Genomic DNA, 19,406 nt, shown 5'->3' with positions numbered 1-19,406 from the left:
AATGAAAGAAATTGTTGGAATTGAGAAAGTTCATGACGTGAGAATAAATTACATGCTCCATAATTTTACAAGGAATGCTTGTTAGGGAAATGGGTCGATAATTTAAGGGCGAGTTTTTGTTACCAGACTTGAAGATTGGGACGACCTTTCCCACTTTCCAGTCATCCGGTATGTTACCTGAAGAGAGAGACTGAGAGTACAATAGTGATAAGTAGGCCGCAGAAATGTGCTTAGTATTTTTCAAAAATTTCGAGTTAATTTCATCGATCTCGGCTGATGACGTTAGCCTGATATTTTCGATACGAGATGATATACCATCTGCGAAGAAAGAAACTGGATCCATGGTTGACGCTGGTTAAAGCATAATCAACCGACAGCGGTTGATTATACTTTAGGTAAACGCGAATGGAACTGCAATACTTTGTAGTGTTGCCAGCATAGCTCGCAAACTCAGACGATTTCTTTCTGCCTGAGAGTGGCATGGCAAGAAGATGCTTGGACATATCAGACTTTGAAGAAAACCGCAGATTCGGGTGGTTTTTGATGCTCTGGCGGCAGGCTGAGTGATGGTCCAGAGAGAGAGAGAAGACTTTATTCGCACCGACCTGGACCTCGAGGCAGGGGCTCAGCCAGGGGAAGGGTCTCCCCCTTGCCAGTAGAGTTACTGTATATGCTACATATGCTCCCTGCGGGAGCATATACAGGAACTCTACTTGCCGGCTCTCCTGCGCCGTGACCGCAGGGAAGGTCTTGAAGTAAGCCTCCCCCGCCAGGCGTAGGACGACATTTTGTACATCAGCATTTGGGATGCGGATGTAGGACTCCCAGGTAACTTGATCAAGGGGATCAGTCTGTTTAGCGGCCCCGCTACCCGGAGTGGTGGTCCACGCCGTTCAAGTCACCAGAATTCAAACTTCGCGCGAATCACAAGAAAACGCTCTAAATGTTATGATGATGATACCAAAATTTGCATCGCTAAAAATAAAGCACAACATTTCATATGCAGTTAGAAACGCGTTTAAAACGGTAATCTAAGTTAACTTGCTTACTTAATACTTCACTATATTGTATGCTTCTTAAAATTATAGTGCCAATTATAGCCGATATCGTGTGTATTCTTCGGCGTGGCTGCCAGTTCGTCTGGTGTCACTGGTTCTAGAACAACGTTTTCGAACGCAAGGCATCGCAAGGTTTTCGAAGTTCTGAAGGGGAGGAAGGCGGCGAACGGTGACGTCTGTTCAAGACAGTTCAAGTAACGTGCAGTTTCTGTTACCGTATTGCCTGTGTTTGTCCAAATTAACCTCTGATGGCGGCTGTTTTGGAGCTATTGCTTTCGAGAGCTCTGTCATCAGAAGAGCTACTGCAATGGCTGACAGACCCGCAGTACGAGCCTTCTCATCCCGATCTCAAATTGCTGTCTTCTCAAAGGAAGGGCTTCGTAGAAGCTTTCATTAACTTTATACGGAGCCAATGCCCGCTCATCCAGGAGGCGTCGTCGCAAGCAAGGCGACGGCAGCCGAATGCGGCGCCCTCGAGAGTCGCGAACTGCGGCACCGCTCGTACCGGCAGGTCCGAAAGCGTTCTCAGCGTCAAATCGCCGCCAACGGGGGTTGGCCGTCGACAGTGCAACGTCAGGGCCGGTGACTGCGACAAGTCGGCGTTCCCGGCAGCTTCTGCCAAATTCAACAAGCCACGCGCCAGCGGCGTTGATTCGACTTCGCATCGAAATGACAAGCGAACGGCATTCAAGGACAGATCGACACAAGCTACTCATGGTGCGGTTGCGAGCGCACCCGACATTGCTGACTGCGCAGCATTTCCGCCTATTAATGCCGCTGTGCAAAACACTAAGCCAGCCCGAAGAATAACGCCAACACCTGTCAAATCGCACTGGAGGAAGCTGACGCTTGGCGATTTTTTACCTCCAGAGGTTTCTCAAGAATGTCAGCGGAAGGAGGGCTGTCGACCTTGGCATGGGCAGAAAGAATCCAAAGAGCCAATGAGAAACCAGTTTAAGAGGACGGACGCATTGCAACAGCGGCTCAGCGCTGCGCCACAAAGCTGCAGCTCAGTGCAGCGTCGAGATAGAATGCACCGGGCCGCAGCACCTGCAGTTGTTCCCGTCGACACTATTATTCACTCTGCAGAAGGAGCACGAGCGGGCAGTTACATTGTACCAGCTCCAGATTGCATCACGGAACGGGAAAAGCTTGATGACGTGGCTGCAGTTTATGCTGCACTTTTGAACAAGGGCCTTGTGGTCAACCTAACAATTGAACTCTTTTTCCTGCTGCAGCTACTGACAGTGAAGGAACAACCAAAGCTGATTATAGGACCGCATTCTCCAAAACTCTTGGAGTCTGTACACAACTGCATTTACTTTGCAGCTGCTGTGCTGCAGGACATTTTGCAGTGGCTTTGCTTCTTGGACAAGCCAACACTTAAGTTGCTTTCAAATGTGCAACACCTTGTGACGTTTGCACCCCAGTTGTACTCTAGCATTGTTAGCCTTGTTGAGTGTGCGGAACCACCCTCGAGATTCTGGTCTTCCTCAATTCAAGGTGTAGCTTTTGACGATACTACAGACAGCCACCATCATTTTGCTTGTGATAACAACTTTCGTGCATTCCGAAAACAGAGGGACCTCTTTTACAACCTGTTTCGTGACTGGCAGCGGCACCAGTTTGAGTCAGGGGAAAGGTTTAGTGCCCAGTTTCCGCGCAGAGTTGCCGAAATTCTTGATGCCTGCAGTGATACATGCAACTTGTTGCACTTGGCTCGTCTTGTTCTTGCACAACTCATGACTAGCTGCTGTGGCGCTCTAGAGTTTGATGACCAAGGGAATCTTGATGAGAAGTTCCTTCATGAGCTGAGAAGCGCGTCCCCAGGAAAGATGCAGAAATTGGAGGAACGATTCCTGCTGCCCTTTAAGGTTGGTGGCCCCTGTCCAAGCCCATCATTTACAGGTTCCCAGATTTTCTTCTATGAATTTATTAAGGCCGCCACAAATTCATTCTTTCTGCAATACTTCAAGGATCAGTGTGTGAGCAAAATTGTTGAGTTCGAAAACGACAATCCTTTTCAGGATGCTGAACAAAGTCCCAGTGAAGAGTTGAAAAGAGCTGTTACCGCTGCAGTGTACAAGTTTAAGCTCTTGGGCTTGTTTCTTGGTGTTGTAGAGTTTCTTCCGTATAGCACCATTGAAAGTTTTCCTAAGCAGTTTGTAGATCAGCAACAAACTGTCAGAAATCTCAAGCCCCTGCCTATCGATGTTGCTAGGCTTATCAAGGAGTCTGTGAAGAATAAGCAGCTGGCTGCAACTTTGACATGGGTTGTCAACTTTCTTAGCATGATGGATCCCATTGCAAAGACCCTCAGTGCTTACAGAGATGTGCTTTGGTTGCTCTTTTCCATCTATAAATCGCCTGCATTGCTGCAGACTAGTAGTGCTGCATTTTTTGCTAGAGTCTCGTTAGGTTGGTTGTTTGAAGTGCAGTCCGTTCAGTCTGATGTTCTTGCACATCCCCCAAATGGGATACTTGAACAAGCTGATTCACTGGGAAGCTTTGTTGATGGCTGCATCATCTACTTGTGTTGCCCATACCTCCGTGAGCTCCGTTGCATTTTGCTTGAGCATCTTACAGGTACGAAAACAAAGTATGGGGAATTCCGCAAAATCACACCAATATCTGCTAGTGAAAGTGATCTTAAGGCACAACTTAAGAGTCAGCTTGAAGAAAATTTCTTCCATATTCACCCTGCGTCCGTAAAGAAAACAGTTGAATTTGTAGCAGACAGGGTTTCCTCCAATGTTGCAAAATGCCTTAAAAAAGATGTGCAGGCCAGTATTGCTCATTCTAGGGACAGGCTTTCTCGTATGAATTATGCAGAGATTGAGGAGGAAGAACGGCAGGAAAACATAATGTATCTTTTCGGGGAGGTAAGCGAGAAAGCTGAAAAGACGGCACTTGAGCAGTGCAAGGAACTCACTGAAAAGATGCTGCCTATGCTTTTACCTCCTGAAATGGAAGGGCAGGCAGTGAAAATGTGCTGCTGCTTGAGCACAAACAGTGCAGTCTCTAAGGTACGCCAGTGGTTGAAGGCAAATGTGACAGAAAAAGCTTTCAGGCAAGGGATATCTGCTGCACCTCACCAAGCCAACTCTGACCAAAACACCTCTAAAGACAAAGATGTCAGTTCCCACTACAGCGTTGTATCAGCCTTCAATACCTTGGACAGGGTGCAATACTTCATGCAGCAACTGCAGTCTGGAAGAGGATGTACAAGTGAGGACGCTGTTATGCTCCTTGAGCTCTGTGACACGGCCTTGGAGTCAAGAGAGGAGTGGTCGCCAGTTGCCACTACAGCCTTGGAACAAGCAACATTTGACTTTGTGCTCTGCCTTGCAGTTTGGTGCCCTCAAGCTTGCTCACGAGATGTCTTTGATGTTGCTGTGCCGATGTGGAAATGCAGCTGTGCTGTCAAGAAGGCCTGCAAGATGCTCTACGGTTCTCGGAACCTCCATCTTGCTCTGATGAGTGCTGATACATACTGCACATTGCTGAAGTTTGGCGAACTGTCACAAGTTTTGTTGTGCTTTGGCCTCCTCACGATACGAGACTTGGAGAAAAGCCTGAAAGAGGTGCCCAACATTGAGCTGCTGCCAATCATGCTTTTAGAAATGACTGTGTATGTGCTGAGCAGTGTTTTGGAGCTTTACAAAAACAGTTATGAAAATGTATATGCAGGAAGGCCGGGAAGAGGTGCTCGACGTTGGTAGAATTGACTGTGTGTGTACTGAGCAATGTTTTGGAGCTTTACAAAAACAGCTATGAAAATGTACCTGAAAGGCCAGATTAGTACACGTGAAACTCTACCTTCATGGCTTTCAAAAGCCGGCATTCATTATCATTTGGAAAATGTTTTGTGATGGTGTGTTTTGTTTGCTGTGCACTTTGGTAATTTGGAAAATGTTTTGTGATGATGTGTTTTGCTTGCTGTGCACTTTGGTAATTTGGAAAATGTTTTGTGATGATGTGTTTTGCTTGCTGTGCACTTTGGTAATTTGGAAAATATTTTGTGATGATGTTTTTTGCTTGCTGTGCACTTTGGTAATTTGGAAAATGTTTTGTGATGATGTGTTTTGCTTGCTGTGCACTTTGGTAATTTGGAAAATGTTTTGTGATGATGTGTTTTGCTTGCTGTGCACTTTGGTAATTTGGAAAATATTTTGTGATGATGTTTTTTGCTTGCTGTGCACTTTGGTAATTTGGAAAATGTTTTGTGATGATGTGTTTTGCTTGCTGTGCACTTTGGTAATTTGGAAAATATTTTGTGATGATGTTTTTTGCTTGCTGTGCACTTTGGTAATTTGGAAAATGTTTTGTGATGATGTGTTTTGCTTGCTGTGCACTTTGGTAATTTGGAAAATGTTTTGTGATGATGTGTTTTGCTTGCTGTGCACTTTGGTAATTTGGAAAATATTTTGTGATGATGTTTTTTGCTTGCTGTGCACTTTGGTAATTTGGAAAATGTTTTGTGATGATGTGTTTTGCTTGCTGTGCACTTTGGTAATTTGGAAAATGTTTTGTGATGATGTGTTTTGCTTGCTGTGCACTTTGGTAATTTGGAAAATGTTTTGTGATGATGTGTTTTGCTTGCTGTGCACTTTGGTAATTTGGAAAATGTTTTGTGATGGTGTGTTTTGCTTGCTGTGCACTTTGGTAATTTGGAAAATGTTTTGTGATGGTGTGTTTTGCTTGCTGTGCACTTTGGTAATTTGGAAAATGTTTTGTGATGGTGTGTTTTGCTTGCTGTGCACTTTGGTAATTTGGAAAATGTTTTGTAGTGGTGTGTTTTGTTTGCTGTGCACTTTGGTATTAAAATATGGTGGAATCACCAGCTTGGAAAATTTGTGCATGTTTTATCTTAGCCTTAACACCTTTAGGCTGTGTTTGAAGCATGGTTATGTACAAAGCATGTTCTTGTGTAATGTCGCTTGACTACTGTCGTCTGCTGCTGAAGCAGGAATGCAATGTCTAAAAATCGTTAAAGGAGTATAGACACCAAATTCGTGTTTTAGTGTTTTCTTCTTGCGTTAGACATTAGCATAGATAAATAACCCTCTGGTGTTCCCCTACGCTATGGCCGCTAAAAAATTTATAATTGCATTTCTTCGTGATGTTTCAGTTTCAAGAGCAAGTTGATGGCTGTGATATGCAAGGTGGGCTTAGGTCACGTAAGGCATGAAAAAAACAAATTTAATCAGTGATACATAGTTTTAATTAACACTTCAGCCAGCCTGCTTCAAGAGCTAGAATGGCAACTAACAACATATCAGCGGTTACATTGCATTTTTTTTTATGCCTCACGTGACCAAAATGCATCTTATACATCAGAGCCATTGTTCATTTGATGAAACCGAAACAGCATGAGAGAACAAATTAAATTGTATATTATTTAATGGGTCATAGGCAAATTCCACATGATCTTCCATGGATTCTGTCTTATGCATCACGACAGAGAAGAAAACATTCACCAAAATTTAGGTGTCTGTAGTCCTTTAAATGCAACAGTTGTGTAGAACTTCACTGCTTAGCTGTTCACAGAAAGCAGTCATTTGGAGGACAGGTCAGCTATGCTGCATGCTTCTGGCACTATGAAATGCACATTGCAGACTGTTCCATTACTTGAATTTTGATCTTGCACAAGATTGGTTTAGTGGGGTTTAACGTCCCGAAGCAACTCTGGCTATGAGGGACGCCGTAGTGAAGGACTCCGGAAATTTCGACCACCTGGGGTTCTTTAACGTGCACTGACTTCGCACAGCACGGGCCTCCAGAATTTCGCCTTCATCGAAATTCGGCCGCCGCGGCCGGGTTCAAACCCGCGTGTTTCGGGTCAGCAGCCGAGTGCCGTAACCACTGAGCCACCGCGGCACAGGAGTTTTGTTCATTGCGAATGTTTACAAAAGGTTCTGCTCTTCTTGCTAAATTTGTTACATTTATCCACAGAGAATCGTGCAAAGGTACTGGGTACATAAGAAATTACTGACAAGAATATTATGCACTGGAGTCTTGCAGGCACTGCATCGCCTGGGTGCAGAATGGCAGTTAAGTAATTGCATGGCAGAGTTAACTATGACCTCATTAAATCAAATATAACATTGGTGAAGTTGCAGTTTATCCATAGAAATAGATCTTATGCGGTAGCACTTGCCATATCTATTGGACGCATTGCTTAGTGTCATAATTGTGCAGCAAAATCACAAAAAGTTCTGCATCAATGTTGACTTCATCATTGCCATCGTTTATTGAACCCTTAAGGACCCTTTACAGGGTATTACATAGGGGGGGGGGGGATGTACATGGAATAATACATGAAACAAAGTCAACATAAATAAATAAGAATGAAAATGTAGTTAAACAGATACAAATACAAAATGAGGGTTGTGAAGACCAATCCAGTACAATCAAATGCAAACAGTTACAAAGAATGCAATCAAATAGATCAAGGGAACTAGTTGCTCAAGTACATCTAACTAAGGGTATGAAAAGAAATTTAGATAATTTTTATTATTCTAAGCCAGACAGTAACAGATTTTTAAATCTGACTGGATCACGTTCCATGACAGTATAATCTGGTAATTCATTTCATTCCTGTATTGCTGTAGGTAAAAATCATTTATTGAAAGCAGACGTTGATCCATGCAGACGCTGTGCACTTAAGCTATTGAACAAACGTTGTGATGAACGTGCTGATGGGTGAAGGAGAGAGTGGCGCAGATGTGTGAACTGATGAAATATCTTTTGGAACAGGGATAGTTGTGGTATTTTGCGGCAAAAGACCAATCAGGGAAGATCGAGTGATGATTTTATACTGTTGATACTGATTTTGTAGTTGTTCTTAGAAGATATAAAGCGAGCGGCGCGGTTCTGAATGGATTCTAAAGAATTGATCAAGTCTGATGTGGACACCAAATTAAGCATGCGTAATCAAGTTTTCATCGTACGAAGGTTTCATATGCCAGTTTACGGACGAAAGGGTGGGCAACGATAATGTTCCTCTAATAAAACCTAGTTTTTTAGAGCTCTCGGCGACCAGTTTCATGATACGTTCAGATCAATTTAGATTACTCGAGATAAAGACACCGAGATAACGATAGGTTTGTACTTGTGAAATATTGACTGAGTTTAAAGAGTACACGTGGGAAATCTTAGAGCGCATGCGTAAAACTTGCATAAACTTGCATTTCGAAATATTAAGCTGCATCAGCCACTTATTACACCAGCTACCTATCCAAATTAAGTCATCCTGAAGCGTGATCTGGTCGGTTTGAGATGAAATTCGGCAGAGGACACAGTCATCTGCGAAGAGATGTATAGATGATGAAATACCACAGAGGAGGTCGTTAATATAGATGAGATAAAGAAGCTGGCCAAGGACTGAGCCTTGTGGAACGCCAGAAAGTATCTTGGTTGAGGCTGAAGGACGTCCTGCTATAGCGGTGTACTGAAAGTGGTTGATGAGGAAGCATTTAATTCAAGATAAAATTAATGGGTCCAGGCTGAGAGAAGAAAGTTTGCAGAAGAGTCGTAAATGCAGAACACGATCAAATGCCTTTGAAAAGTCTAAGAATATAACATCAGTTTGAAACAATGAATCAAGATTTAAATTAAGATCATTGGTGAATTCGAAAAGCTGTGTTTCACAAGAAAGACCAGAGCAGAAACCATGTTGTTTAGTGAAGAAAAATGCGCTGTTATCGAGGTGTAGGGTGACTTTAGAATAAATGATGTGTTCCATTAGTTTGTAGGCAATGCATGTTATGAATATTGGGTGATAGTTCGATGGATCAGACCGGTTACTACTTTTAAATACAGGAACTACTTTGCTAATCTTCCGTTAATCTGGGAGAGTGCTTTCAGTGAGGGACTGAGTAAATATTATCTTTTGCTTTAAGTACTTTGGCAGAAATACTATCGGGACCAGGGCTATTTGGTAATTTCAGCTTGTCGATAAGCTTTCGATACCTTCCTCAGTAGTTGTAATGGGAGGCATCCGTGAAAAACTGGTACCAGGAAAGTTCAGAATATTTACTTTCGGCTCATGTGTAAAAACTGAAGTAAAGTATGAATTCATTACATCGGATCAGTCGTTTTGCAGCACATGTGAACCGTCCGGGTTAAAAAGTGATATGTTGTGCGTCTGATGACTTATAGGAGAAAGCAGATTCCAAAGCTTTTGGGGATTTTTGCTCATTATGTGGAGAAGGTCCTCGTGGAAGAACATTTTGGAGTGCTTAAGTAGGCTTGTATATTCTTTTAGACACGTGAAATACTTTTTCCACCTGAGGGCTGAGTTGGATTGCTTAGCAATGCGAAAAAGGCGTTTTTTCTTATGTGAAAGCTCCTTTGGGGTACTACTGAACCATGGTTTGCCTGCATCGCCACGAATGGAAATAACTGGAACATAGGTTTCAATTAATGTCAACAGTTTCTGCTTGAATAATAGCCAATTTTGGTAGACAGTTCTGGAAGAAGTGAGCTGTTGAAGAGAGTGGAAAAAATCGTCCAGTTCAGTGTTAATAAGAGGGAAATTTGCCCTCTTATAATCACGGATAACATTAGTGGAAGGGTTACGGAGTGGCTGCGGCACTACTACATTAAATAACATAAGGTTGTGATCGCTGAGACCGTTTGTACATGACAATGAGTGGATCATTTCTGGATTTCAAACAAAAACCAGGTCAAGCGTGTTGCTGAACCTAGTTGGCATGTTGACTGTCTGAGGTTAAACATAAGTGCAAAATCGATGAATTGCATTTTCACTTTGGAAGTTCCAACACTTCCATATTAGTGAGCGTTTACAAATATTTCTACTTTTTTGCAATACTGGCATGATTCTTCATTAAACTGAAGTGAAACATTTTTCAGAGGAATGTTTTAAAAGCTCAGCCCTTATACATTTCATTGTCAAGTTGAAGGGGCTCTGGGGAGAAGTCAAGTTTTGTTCTTAGTAAAAATTCATCATGTGGCTCTTTCTGGCTATGCTGAAAAAAGAGGGAATTTTATTTTTTTTCCCCCATTACTTGATTCAAACTCACAACATCATGCACAAAAGGGATGCCTTGCCTTGCTTGCTATTTGGAAGTGAATAATGGTGTAGCCTAGCCTTTGGGATCTACGCACAAAAAATCGTGTTGATGCAGTGCATTTTCCTCATGAAATCGGCCACTGATGGTAACACCTACATTTAGTTTTTTGGCTTTTTCTAGCTTATAAAAGCTTTGCTTTCTGTATGATCGGATGAATTTTTTTGTACAGTCCTAGAATTGGTTTATTTAGCTCCTTTACCACTCATATGAGCGAAAAGGTATAACTATATTGCGCAGGTGTGCAAGGGCTGAATAATGACCTGGTATCTGCCTCTGAGGATGCCAGGGTCGAGTGGTTACAGTAGGCATGTACTTGGCACATGATATTTTATCCATGCATCTTGGCATAGAAATATTTTCACGGGAGGAAACCAACATCTCAACGAAAAGGAGCATAACTGAAGCATAGGGGAGCCATAAGAATGCGTGAAAAGCTTTGAAGCGGTTAATTTTCAGTTGCTCAAACATGAATCTGTATGTCCTTTATTCCATTTGATCCTGAGCATTCCGGTAAAATGTCTAGCTCAAAGTTTTTGCTTCATGTTCACTGACAGCCAGTAGCAGATTTGCTTTTGCCAAATATTGTGATAATCATCAGCCTGACTAGGCCCACGGCCAGGCAAGGGCCTCTCCCATATCTCTCAAATTATCCCTGTCCTGTGCCAGTTGCAACCATCCTATCCCTGTAAACTTATTAATCTCATCTGCCCACCTAACTTTCTGCCGCCCCCTGCTATGCTTGCCTTCTCTCGGAATCCACTCCATTACTCTTAAGGACCATCGGTTATCTTGCCTTCACATTACATGCCCTGCCTAAGCCCATTCTTTCCTCTTGATTTCGACTAGGATGTCATTAACCCGCGTTTGTTCCTTGACCCACTCTGCCCTCTTCCTGTCTCTTAACGTTACACCTATCATTTTCCTTTCCTTAGTTTACTGCATGGTCCTCAATTTAAGCTGAACCCTTTTCATTATCCTCCATGTTTCTGCCCCATAGGTGAGTACCGGTAAGATACAGCTGTTATATACTTTTCTCAAAACTGTCATTCATGATCTGAGAGATCCTGTTATATGTGCTCCACTCCATTCTTATCCTTCTAGTTATTTCACTCTCTTGATTCAGATCTGTGGTCACTACCTACCGTAAATAGACATATTCCCTCACCACTTCCAGCACCTCGCAACCAGTTGTAAACTGCTGTTCCCTTCCTAGACTGTTAAACATTACTTTGGTTTCCTGCATATTAATTTTTAGACCCACCATTCTGCTCTGCCTGTCTAAATCATTGACCATGCTTTGCAGCTCATCTCCTGAGTGACTTAGCAAGGCGATATCATCAGCGAATCGCAGATTACTTAGGTATTCTCCATTAACTCTTAACCCCAACTGTTCCCAACTGAGGCCTCTGAAAACCTCCTGTAAACAGGCGGTGAATAGCATTGGCAAGATCATGTCTCCCTGTCTGACACCCTTCCTTATTGGAATTGTATTGCTGACTTTATGGAGGACTATGGTAGCTGTGCAGCCATTAGATATACCTTCCAGTATCTTAATGAGTCTCTCCTACACCCTGATCCCTGCCAAACATCCTTCCCATTGACTGCCCAGAAAAGGTTGTCCTCTGTGGCTGCAGTGGGTAGCATACTTTCCAATACTTCTATGCAGACAGGTACTGCTAATTTGTTACCAGTGCATACATTCATGTTGAATGCAAGCAAACTCAGTTTCCAACTTTTCCTTCTTTTACTACTTCTACCAGTGACACCTTCCTTTACTCCTTCTTCTTTTCTACCTCTATATCTTCTACTAATTCCGCACGTTCTGCAACTTCTACTTCTGGAAACCAACACCAGGTTGTTTTCTCATCGAAAAAAATGCCTGGGATGCAAGAACGCTAAGCAGTTATATGAGCAGGCCTTTGCTAGCTTCAGTTGTGTGACAGGCTAACTACCAAGTGCTGATGTCCTGATTCGAGGACATGTGAAGAATCGTGCACCACATTTATTACCACCAATCAGGGCAAAAAGGTTTTACTGAGGTTATCATCTCCAGTAAACTTGAAAAAGCATTACAAAATGATCAGCACACCTAAGCAAGAAGTTAAGAAATAAAAAAGCCTCAGAACATGTGCAGTCGCGGACAGAAGAATATGGACCATGCTACTTCGGCAAAAGTCTTCCAACGCGTTAAGTAGCGAAAAGTAATGGATGTTTGATGCATGTGCAAGTAATATTTATTTGTGCTCTTGCAAATCAAGGCAGCAAACATTTCCATTACACAATGCAACAGAAGAGTTTAAATGTGGAAGCATGGTCCATATTATTCTCTTCGCATCTGTGCATCCTACAACGTCCTTGATTTCTGCCATGTGCCATCTTCCTCGTCATTTTCAACTGCAACAAAAAACACGAAAAAGTGAAAAGTTGGGCCCATATCAATAAAAGGGCCGTTCTGTAGCAATTTCACTTTTGGTCTTTATGCAAAAAAAAAAAAGTTTGGTTGTCCCCATATGAGGACAACAGGAATGGAAGGGTTAAATTGTCCTCAGAGTCCTTTTCACCTCCACTTAGATGGTTCTACATTGGGATGACGGCAGTGGCCTTGCAACATATTAAATACCAAAATTTACACTGTGTGAACAGTTGGCACTGCATTCTGAATCCTATATTCGTTTCTCCAGTGCTGAAGTTGTTAGAGCATGCATTAACATCTTATCTTAATAAGTCTGCTGAAACTTTTGCACAGCCGAGCACAAAGGTTTTCATTTCACAAGCTCCATTATACATTTGCTACCTATTTTCATTACAAGGATGGTGTAAATAAGCATGAACTGGATTGATGTAGTTAGTCTACAAACCTGCTTATCTTTTGCCAGGTGTTGGTTTTTCAGTTCTTAAGCTGGAAGTTCTCTATCGTGCTAAAATGCTCTCATGCAATGATTTATTTTTGATTTATTCATGTTACCCCTAAAGGCCCTACAGAGGAGGGTATTAAATAGGGCGGGTGGATGATTTGTAATTGCACCATACTGTGTATAATTGACATCGCTTGTCAGAACAGGTCATGTATCTCATCTAGCACATAAAGACTAAATGACGAATTCAGATCAACCCAGCAAACCAAAAACCTCTCAGAGACGTCTGAGAGGTTTTTGGTTTGCTGGGAACAACCCTCAAGTCCCTAGTGGGGAACACCTTGGCTTGTGAAATGGTGCCACTCGTGCTCTTTGGGCCACAATTAGAACAGATGCATAACTTATTTATAACGTTAACTATCTTTCAAGCTCCATATGCCATCAGTTTCTTACAAACTCCATGTAGCTTTGGTTTTTGGTTTTTTGGTCTTATCAGGTAAACGGCCCAAAGTGACTTGGGCTATGAAGGAGGGCTCCGGATGATTTCGACCACCTGGAGGTCTTTAACATACTCTGAGATCACACAGTACATGGGCTTCTAGCTTTTCACCTCCATAGAAATGCGACTACTGCGGCCAGGATCGAAACCATGTCTTTTGGGTCAGCAGCCGAGCACCATAACAACTAGGCCACCGCGCTCGAACTCCATGTAGCATTACAATAACTGGATAGGTGCGGATGTCTCTGTGAGCAATTATTGCAGCAAGAGCTTTGTGGAAGACTTTCATCCATGGTCAATGGCGTCAGTGTTGTAGTATGTGCTAACTGCTTACTCCTGCACTCACCTCATGGCAAATGAGAATGCTATTCAGATGGACTGGAGAAGGGGGATTTGATGGGGTGGCAGCACAGTGCAGCACTTGTCACTTTACCCTGAGGGAGGAAAAATTCAGGAAGCTTTTTTTTTTCCGGTATTTTTAAAGCTCTGGTTGTTCGACTTTCAATTAATGCCGGACTGGTGTACAAAGTTAGCAGCGCTTTTGCCGGTCTATTTGCAGCCACGAAAGACGAAACCTGCACAAAGTAATGCCATATTTAGCATTTGAATGGCACTATAATGCACACTCTAATTGTATGTATTCTATACATTAATTTTTAACTGGAACCAAGTGAAGTGGTGCGTCGTGCATGGATGAGGCCAACAGAATGTTAGCAGTTGCATTTTACAGAGCATATTTTATATTGAAACTAATTACCTAATATCTATTTCGAAGAAAAAGTCTGTCTTGATACTGTCGAGTGCATTCAGAAATGGCCAATTTAGTTTTTGTTGCAAGTTTCTTCTCAGGCTTTAAAGGAAGTTGGCAAAATGTGAATAAAAGTTGTGATTATGCACTTACAAAATTTGTGGCACACTTTAGCCTGTTTTGAGCAAACTCCAACTGCTGGCAATGATCAAATAATGAGCCTTATCTCAAAATAAGGCCTGTTAGCAGTGTTTCATTTGAGAGTGTCATGCCTGTGCGATAGGCTATGACTTTGCTGTACACAAAGTCCTTACCTCACACTCTTCCTTTCCGACTCGGCTCTTGTTTCTCCTTCCACTTTATATTCCCCCCACCATTGTAGCGAACCGGTGCTTTCTCCTGGTTAACCTCCCTGCATTTCCTCCCCCTCTTCTCTCTCATCTCTTTCGTCACCTTTATGGCCAGTATTAGTGACACACAGCAGCACTGTGACAAAAATTATGCACTGTATATGAGATACTCCCCAAGTGTTGCATTTGTTGTTTAGTCTGTCGCTTCTATTTTTGCCTTTTAGATGTGTATAGTTTCTTGGCATTGTCATATTCCTGCATGTATTTAATTTGATATTCTGTTTATGTTATAATCTGTTAATCTTGTGGCTGTGTTCCTTAGTCCTCATTTAACTTATTTTTTCTGTTCAGTTTAGGTAGGATGCTTTGTGTTCCTCTGTTTTGTACATTACGATGTTGCTGCCACTGTATCTTCACTGCTTTTTGTATTTTATAGTTAATTGGAGTGCTGTCATTCTTTGTAGGACTTCAGAGCCTGTCAAGCTCCCATTCTGCAGAAAATCTGGTGTCGGTGTTGCTATGAGCGAAAAATCTGGATGGTCGAAAAGGTGACTACTTCACACAAGGAGCGCCGGATTTGAAAAGTGATTAAAACATTAGAAAACTAGTGCTTAGAAGGTCACAACTTGACTCAAACGTTGTTTGGACATGTAAGTATATAAAGTTAATCTGTTGAGCTGAAAAAGGCATTGGGGTAATTAGTTTGGAATCAAACCCCTGACTCTTGGGTTGCAAGTCTGACATGCTACCGCTAAGCCCCACAGGCATGTTTGCACAGCTTGGTTGAAGTGGGGCGCTTTATATGTATTTCATGTGGTCTTTCACATAATGATTGTGATTATGGAAGAGGAAACAGCGTTCGTGTTTGCGTGGTCAAAAAGAACCACTGACGGGACCCATTAACGTGTATACCCTTAAAAGTGGAGCTTAAAGGTGCACTAAATAGGAATCTTAATTCGTCTTTTTACCGCAGGAAATCGATCTACACTTTCCGAACATTCTTAGAAACTTCGAATTATTGTCCTATGCAGCCGATTTCTCCAGTTTAAATCGAATTAAACGTCCCGGCTCCTGCCTTTTTTTTAACTCGCTGCAGACTGTACAAGTCAACTAACGCATGGAGCGCCTTTCAGGCAGTTGCATGGCGGCTTTCAGCTGCCATGGGACTGGCTGAAAGGTTGGTTGACTTCTCTTACCATATGCGGCGAGTTAAAAAAAAAAAGGCAGGAACCGGGACATTTAATCCGATTTAAATGATGGAAATCAGCCGCACAGAACAATAATTCGAAGTTTCTAAGAATGCTCAAAACGTGCAGATCAAGCTCCCATGGTAAAAAGACGAGTTCAGATTTTACTTGGATGAATTTTGGCTAGTATTGCGGGGCATGGGAATGTGTGCGTTTGGAACTCCTGAGAGCGGTTGCTTGCTCTTGCCTGAGCGTGGGGTTGGGAGGGGGACATTCCAATCTGCTTCTTTGATAGAAAATCATGATTTCACTAAAAGTGAGTAGATGGTCCCTCGCTGAGCTGGCCCCGTGGTTTGGGAACGCGTCTGGTCCTGCCCGGATAGTTGGTTTTCGGGCTATGTTGTTGACCTTTTCGTTTCCTGGGAGGCCTGAATGTGCGGGGGTCCATATTATTTTGACTCGAGTTTCTGGGCGGTATTTGGTAATTAGTTTTGCGGCCGGGGGATTTACTCTGCCTTTTATGAAGTTATTTATCGCAGGTTTTGAGTCGCTTATTATGGTCTTTTCCTGCGAGACTTTTCTTCTGGACTTTTCACTGGTATGTTCGCAGCTGCTATGTAGTCTCCTTTGTGGTCAGCTATAGCCACAACATATGCCTCTTTGTGACTGCACTCGGCAGCGTCGACATACAGCGCTGACCTGTCGTCTTTAAGTTTATTATGCATATTTGCCGCGCGGGCTTTCCTTCTGCTGATGTGAGAGGGATGCACGTTTTTTGAGAGGGGTGGTATTATGATAAGTTCCCTTATTTCCCCATTGAGATCCGTGATTTGAGTTGAGTTCGACCTGCATTTCACTTTGACCCTTTCTAGAATTTTTCTGCCGGCTGCAGTTTTGGAGAGTCGTGTTATCTGCCCTGTCAACTGCGCCTCAATGAGTTCTTCCGCCATATTTATTATGCCTAGACCCATGAGCCTAGCTGTTAGGGTGTTGGGTGGTAATCTCAAAGCCGTTTTGTATGCCCTGCATATTAGAGCATCTATGCTATTTCTTTCATTTTGCGTGTGTCTGAGATATGGGAGTGCGTAGCATATGCGGCTGAGCACAATGGCGTGCACTAACTTTATCGTTTCTTTTTCTTTCAGTCCTTTGTTTTTGCTGGTGACCCTCTTGATGAGCCTAGCTGTTTGGTCAATGTAGTTAGGCATATTTTTGATGAAGGTAGAGTTTTGCCTATTGCTTTGCAGTCGCATTCCCATGGTCCTGACTTCTTTGACCGTTGGTATGTGAGGGTTGTCTATCTTGAGTTTGATGTTTTGATGACTTTCCCTGCCCAGGGGGGGGGGATGATGAGCAGCTTGGATTTGGAAGGAGAGCAGGCTAGTCCGGCTTTTTTAGCAACTTCGGTTACTAGTTGGCCCCTGCTTGTAACGCTTCTTCTACCTCTGCGTCGCTGCCTTTCTTTATCCATAGCGTAATGTCGTCTGCGTACATGCTGTGGTATAGGTTTGGTATCTGTTTTAGTCGTCGTGGGATCTCTAGCAAGGCTAAATTGAATAGGAGCGGTGATAGTACTGCCCCTTGCGGGGTGCCCCTGCTACCTAGTTCTAAAGTGTCTGCAGCTAAGTCTCCCACATTGACGATTGCTTGCCTATTTGAGAGGAAGTCTTTAAAGTACTTGTATGCTCTTTTGCCCGGGTTGATAGCCTAGCTTTAACCCTGCTAACACGGCCTTATGTTCTACATTGTCAAAGGCTTTCGTCAGATCCAACGCTAAGACGGCTCTGGTGTCTTTAGCCGGGGTATTGGGGACCAGAATGTGTTCTTTGAGCTGCAACATGACGCCCTGCATAGATAGATTGGGTCTGAAGCCTACCATGGTTGCCGGTAGAAGCTCGTTGCCCTCTTTGTGCTTTCTGAGCCTGTTTAACACTACATGTTCCAGTAGCTTCCCTACACAGGATGTCAGTGAGATTGGCCTAAAGTGTTCTAAGCTGAGCGGTTTGCCTGGTTTCGGAATGAGGATGATTTTCGCTATTTTCCACGACTTCGGTATTTTGCCGCTTTTCCAGCACTCATTCATATAGCTGGTGAGTGCTTCTATGGAACCCTCATCAAGGTTTCTCAAGGTCTTATTTGTGATTCTGTCTAGTCCTGCTGCTGATGAAGTTTTTAGTTCCATAGCCGCAGCTCTGACTTCTACAGTTAGGTCCGCGTCTATCTCGTCGTTTTTGCTGCCTTTGTACTCTGGTAGAGTTCTGCGCGAGTGTTGGGGGACGTACAGGCGCGGCCATAAGTAAACGGAGCACGTTATTGCATTCGAAGTGCAATCACGCTTTCTCCATTGGAAATGAAGAACCGTTGTTTGTCTACAAGAAAGCCCACCAACCTCCTCTACCAGCATGCGCGTACCACTGCTGGAAATTTCAATTAGGTGACACGTGAAAAATATTAGAGGACGGTTGCGTGCTCCGTTTACTTTTGTCCGCGCCTGTACATATTTTTTATGTGTGCGAGTAACTCTGCATCGGTTCCTTCATACTGTTGTGAGATGATGGTCAGTCTGTTCTGCGTTTCAGATTTGCTGGCATTTGGGTTGAGCAGATGCCTCAGCAGCTGCCAGAAGAGAGCCTTCCTCTTCAAAGACTCTACAAATAAAGTTTATTCTCTCTCTCTCTCTCTCTCTCTCTCTCTCTCTCTCTCTCTCTCTCTCTCTCTCTCTCAGATTTTACATTAGTGCACTTTTAAGTGTCACCCAAATTTTTTCCTTCAATATCCCTACTTGCTGAGGAGTGAAATAAACTTCAACTTTCATGACAATGATTATACTTTTTGCCCCCCTTGCATCAGTCTGTTCTATGACTACATATATAGGAGCTTTGTTTGGCTTTCACTGCCAACCTACATATTAGGCATGGCCAAGCAAGCCTTCTGTCTCTAAACACAAGTACTGTGGGCCATCTGGCCACGTTTGGAAGCAATGGCTAGTCATTTCATCAGTAGCACCATTCAATCAACGTACACTTAACAGTGCTTCAACCTCCAGGTGCACAAGTGCTAAATGACATTATTTTCTCATGACCGATTCAAGCTGTTTTGAGCTGAACTGATTTAGAACAGGCTCTACAGCCTTTCAGGTTATATTTGTGTCCCTGACAAAAATTTCAATTTCTGCACAAACTGTCTCATCTAACAAATGAGCTCATCAGGCAGAACAAAAAAATACTCTCATCTGGTTCTTTCCAGCTATGCGTCAGCAACTACGTGCTGTACATTGCACCTTTTTTCAAAGCTTGGTTAAAGTAGCATGAGAGAAGTGATGCAAAACATTTTGAATGCACACGGAGAGTGTCCAGGATAACACGAGCCAAGAGTATGATAAAAAAAACTGGGACGTGATGTGAAACTGAAAATTATGCAGCAATGTTGGTGCTTGGCAAGAGCAAGGAGTATACCTTACAATCATGTGGATTTAATTGCCTAGTCAATATCAGTTAGTAACTCTTTAAATTGCTAGAGAGTTTTGAAAGAGAGTTTGAGAAAGAGAGTTTTGAGAAAGCAGCTGGTGAGGATCAGGTAACAGCAGGTCTCTTGAAGGATGGAGGTGAGAT

At 42.9% G+C, this 19,406-nt stretch overlaps 2 protein-coding genes across 3 annotated transcripts; both read left to right on the top strand.

Moving 5' to 3' along the window:
• Positions 1-566: 566 nt before the first annotated feature.
• LOC149352822 (uncharacterized) lies at positions 567-18,475 on the top strand. Its single transcript, XM_089575724.1, has 4 exons — positions 567-640; positions 1,136-1,252; positions 15,073-15,156; positions 18,375-18,475. The coding sequence occupies exons 1-4, from the start codon at positions 567-569 to the stop codon at positions 18,451-18,453; spliced, it is 354 nt and encodes a 117-aa protein (XP_089431850.1). The 3' UTR covers positions 18,454-18,475.
• On the top strand, positions 1,247-5,913 carry dlt (codanin-1 like protein dlt). 2 transcript variants are annotated; one of them, XM_089582038.1, is made up of 2 exons: positions 1,247-4,659; positions 4,764-5,913. In XM_089582038.1, exons 1-2 carry the CDS (start codon positions 1,307-1,309, stop codon positions 4,858-4,860), a joined length of 3,450 nt encoding a protein of 1,149 aa, XP_089438164.1. In that variant the 5' UTR covers positions 1,247-1,306; the 3' UTR covers positions 4,861-5,913. The 2 variants fall into 2 exon arrangements, with proteins under 2 accessions (XP_089438164.1, XP_089438163.1); XM_089582037.1 differs by having other exon boundaries at positions 1,247-5,913.
• Positions 18,476-19,406: the final 931 nt, after the last annotated feature.

This window comes from Amblyomma mixtum, chromosome 3 (genome assembly GCF_055824585.1).
Source record: "Amblyomma mixtum isolate Tamu chromosome 3, ASM5582458v1, whole genome shotgun sequence".
NCBI lineage: Eukaryota > Metazoa > Arthropoda > Arachnida > Ixodida > Ixodidae > Amblyomma > Amblyomma mixtum.
The sequence above is the reverse complement of the archived record's forward strand: the minus strand, read 5'-3'. Positions and strand labels throughout refer to the sequence as shown.

Excerpts from the sequence above, each read along its gene's own strand:
- LOC149352822 (XM_089575724.1), top strand. The coding sequence starts at position 567 with ATGGTCCAGAGAGAGAGAGAAGACTTTATTCGCACCGACCTGGACCTC. Across the intron at positions 641-1,135 it reads GGGGCTCAGCCAGGGGAAGG|TTCGTCTGGTGTCACTGGTT; the intron begins GTCTCCCCCTTG and ends CGTGGCTGCCAG. Across the intron at positions 1,253-15,072 it reads GTCTGTTCAAGACAGTTCAA|GACTTCAGAGCCTGTCAAGC; the intron begins GTAACGTGCAGT and ends CATTCTTTGTAG.
- dlt (XM_089582037.1), top strand. The coding sequence starts at position 1,307 with ATGGCGGCTGTTTTGGAGCTATTGCTTTCGAGAGCTCTGTCATCAGAA.